This window comes from Triticum dicoccoides, chromosome 1B, assembly GCF_002162155.2.
Source record: "Triticum dicoccoides isolate Atlit2015 ecotype Zavitan chromosome 1B, WEW_v2.0, whole genome shotgun sequence".
NCBI classification, from domain to species: domain Eukaryota; kingdom Viridiplantae; phylum Streptophyta; class Magnoliopsida; order Poales; family Poaceae; genus Triticum; species Triticum dicoccoides.
In genome coordinates this window covers 581,626,956-581,630,273 of record NC_041381.1, presented here as the reverse complement: position 1 = coordinate 581,630,273, position 3,318 = coordinate 581,626,956, and the positions used below count along the sequence as shown (strand labels likewise).

The following is a 3,318-nucleotide window of genomic DNA, read 5'->3' as shown; positions in this document are numbered from 1 at the left end:
ATTCTGAATGCACTCCCCGATCTCTGCAAAAATTCAGACTTTCATGGCTGTGCTCTTGAAGAAACCATAATGCAAGCAATGATCTACAAAAATTCAGAAAGCAAGACACGTTTGACAGTCATGAATTTATGCCTGTGCTCTTCAAGAAACCATAATGCAAGCAATGATCTACAAAAATTCAGAAAGCAAGACACGTTTGACACTCATCAAATTGCAATAATGCATCATCACATTGGAACAAAATTCAGAAATACAGACACCAAACTTTCAGAAAGCAAGACTCGTTTTCACAGTCATCCAATTTCCATAATGCATTGCAACATAACCCAGAAATCATTACAGTACATGAGTTCTACTGTGGAACATAATTCGGAAACCAAGACATGTTTCACAGTAACCAAAATTCCATAATGCATCATCACATTGGAACAAAATTCAAAAAATCATGACAGTCCAGAAGCTCCATTGTGGCACAAAATTCAGAAAACATGACAGTAGATAAATTCTTCTAACGGAACTACAGACGAACCCTCATACGCACAGTTCCAAACCATTTGTAGCATAAAGTAGCTTCAGATTATACATAGTTGGCACAACAGCGGCTGAATACACCCAGCAAGCATGGAAATAAAGAAGTTCTAGTGATGGAACTACCAACGCACACATGAAGTTCTACAGGTTCATAGTCTAAACAAACAGATTTTTGCAATTGCTCACAGCCCAATCATCCATAGATCACCCACTTTGTGGCAGTTGTTTCGCCTGTGCCCTTTGATTCCACAATTTTTGCACCTCGCTGGCTTGCGAATAGGCTTCGGGGCATCACCCCTGTCCGAGCATGTAGTCCTCTTGTGCCCCTGCTGCCGACATATGCTACAGAACCTTGTCCGTTTGCTGAGCCCCTCGTAAGGTGCCTTCTCACGGCTGGTGGTTGGGCGCCCCATTTCTTTCCTCTTCTTTGGCGCCAACAACCCAGCAAGTCTGTTGCCACTCTCATTTGCAGAAGTAGCATCATGATTCATCGTAACCATAACTGCACCGCCACTTGCTGCAGCAAAAGGTGTTTGTACTGGTAGTTGATTAACAACATCTCCATGTTCAGCTACCCTGTCCTCCAAACCCATCACATCCCTAATTTCTGCAAATGGTTGCATTTCCACCATGCAGTTTTTAATGAGAACCATGAATTTCTCATATGCTTCGACACTTGCATCACCCATCCGCACCAACTCCATGGCATGCATATACATATTAAAATGCCTGAAGCCGAATGGACTTTATGTGCATTATCTCTCTGATATTGAGTAAGGTGAGCTGGTAATACGTCACGCGCGTCCCTGGTCCATCGCTTGACAATGTGCTTCTGTGGTATTTCCGTAATACGGATGAAATCCAGCACCTGCATTTTCAAATTGCTCATTTAGTGCATCACATACTGCACATAGTGTATATACATCTGAAAAGCATATTCTTCATTTTTCACAAACCATACCTTCAGAACATGGCTGCAAAGGAGCCCCATGTGTGCAAATTGCCCGCACTCGCCGTCAAATTCCTCACCTCCTTCAAGAACATTCACCTTATATGATACCCTACACCATTTTTCTCTCCGTGCGGCTTCAGTATGAATTGCAAGATATAGTTTCCCTTTCTCGAGCTCCTCCACTTGGTATGCGCCGCACTCATAGAGAATATGCCCAAACTGCTCAAACATAGCTCGTGTGTATATCTTGCCGGCATGTCTCTCAATAGCTAAGTTTGCTTTGTACAGTGGTCTGCCCTGAAATATTAGATGCACCAAATTAAAAAAAGGACAGACCCAGTGCATAGAAGCTCCCACACAAGGTGGGGTCTGGGGAGGGATTATAGGAACCTAGTCTTACCCCTGCAAAGTGCAATGCAGAGAGGCTGGTTCGAATAGATGCACCAAATTAGTGACCAAAAATTACTACCGCACATCTGGTGCCAAATTATGAAAAAGATCTTACTATCCGTGTCCGCTTCTCCTCGTAGTTCTCCTCAGCTTCCCTGTCAAACTGAAGTCTCGTGTATTTCTTCACAAACAAATGCATTGGACAACTAGGCGGGACATAGTTCTTCAGCATGTGATTCGCACTTTCGTTGCGCTGGGTGCTGGTCATCTTAGCACAGAAAACACCTTTAAAATATGGCTTCGCCCACTTGTGTCTTATGTCATACAGTTGTGTCATGTAGTCGTGTGTCTTCAGATCGTATTTCTCAACCAATATCTTCCAACCTTCCTCGAATTCATCGATTGTAAGCATGTGATTTACTACCTTGTGGAACTCTGCCCTGAACTCGCTCTTCTTGGTGTACAACGAGCCGAGTGATTCCTTTGCCTTCTTCAGCACATGCCACTTGCACCATCGGTGTGCCGTTTGAGGCATCACATTTTTAATGGCAACCTCCATCGCTCGGTTTTGATCTGCACAGCAGCACCAAACTATATTAGACAACCACGCTTTTGTAACATCAATACAAACATTTGTCACACACAGAGTATGTACAGCATTGATTCACACCTGTCAGAATGGTTTTGGGTGCACTTCCGCCCATCATCCTAACAAATTCTGTGAAAACCCACTCAAATGTCTCGACCTTCTCATCACGGACCAAAACCCCAGCTAGGATGATGCTCTGGAAATGATTATTCACACCTACAAACAAATCAAATGGCATGTTGTACAGGTTTGTTCTATATGTCGTATCGAAGGTAACAACATCTCCGAAGAATGTGTACTGCAGCCTGCTACTCCCATTTGCCCACATAAGAGTCGTTATCCGCCCATCCTGGTCCGCCTGGACACGATACGTGAAGTGTGGATCTCTTGAACCCAGATCTGCAAAAACCTCCATCGTTTTCCTCACATCATCCTTTGCCTGCTCTCTGCTGATTTTACCACACAAATTTTTCAGAGCCCTTTTTGTGAAAGGCACCTTTTCCATTGAAGCAAAAAATCTCCCAATTATATTGTGTACTTTGGCTAAATTCACATTGTTTTGGCGTAACTGCTCCACCAAGTCTCTGCTATAGGCATCAATGTGCTTGTGGGACGGCCAGTGAATCGTCTGCCCGTATGTTGGAGATAGCGAATGATTGTGATGTTCATGATGTTCAGATATGTACCAACCATTGTACTTCGAACGGAGCAACCTTATTAATGCTGGGCATTCGCATTGGCATGATCTAGTGTTCTCCACCCCTGCTTTGCCCCGCAAAACACCAATCATACAAGCACATGCAAAAATTAGGTTTCACAGACTCAAGAAGCGGACCAAATTTATGAAATAATCCAG

General features: G+C 43.6%; 1 protein-coding gene across 1 annotated transcript; it reads right to left on the bottom strand.

Moving 5' to 3' along the window:
- Positions 1 to 713: 713 nt before the first annotated feature.
- LOC119350646 (protein FAR1-RELATED SEQUENCE 5-like) lies at positions 714 to 2,877 on the bottom strand. The gene is made up of 5 exons (XM_037618374.1): positions 2,544 to 2,877; positions 1,989 to 2,446; positions 1,493 to 1,780; positions 1,261 to 1,399; positions 714 to 1,138 (listed from the first exon to the last, which is right to left on the bottom strand). Exons 1-5 carry the CDS (start codon positions 2,875 to 2,877, stop codon positions 714 to 716), a joined length of 1,644 nt encoding a protein of 547 aa, XP_037474271.1.
- Positions 2,878 to 3,318: the final 441 nt, after the last annotated feature.

What these genes read in the sequence shown, in the direction of transcription:
- LOC119350646 (XM_037618374.1), bottom strand. Translation starts at nt 2,877, where the DNA reads ATGGAGGTTTTTGCAGATCTGGGTTCAAGAGATCCACACTTCACGTAT. An exon ending in ACCCAAAACCATTCTGACAG is followed by an intron (nt 2,447 to 2,543) that starts GTGTGAATCAAT and finishes GCTGCTGTGCAG; the next exon opens with ATCAAAACCGAGCGATGGAG. An exon ending in TAAAGTCCATTCGGCTTCAG is followed by an intron (nt 1,139 to 1,260) that starts GCATTTTAATAT and finishes AACCATTTGCAG; the next exon opens with AAATTAGGGATGTGATGGGT.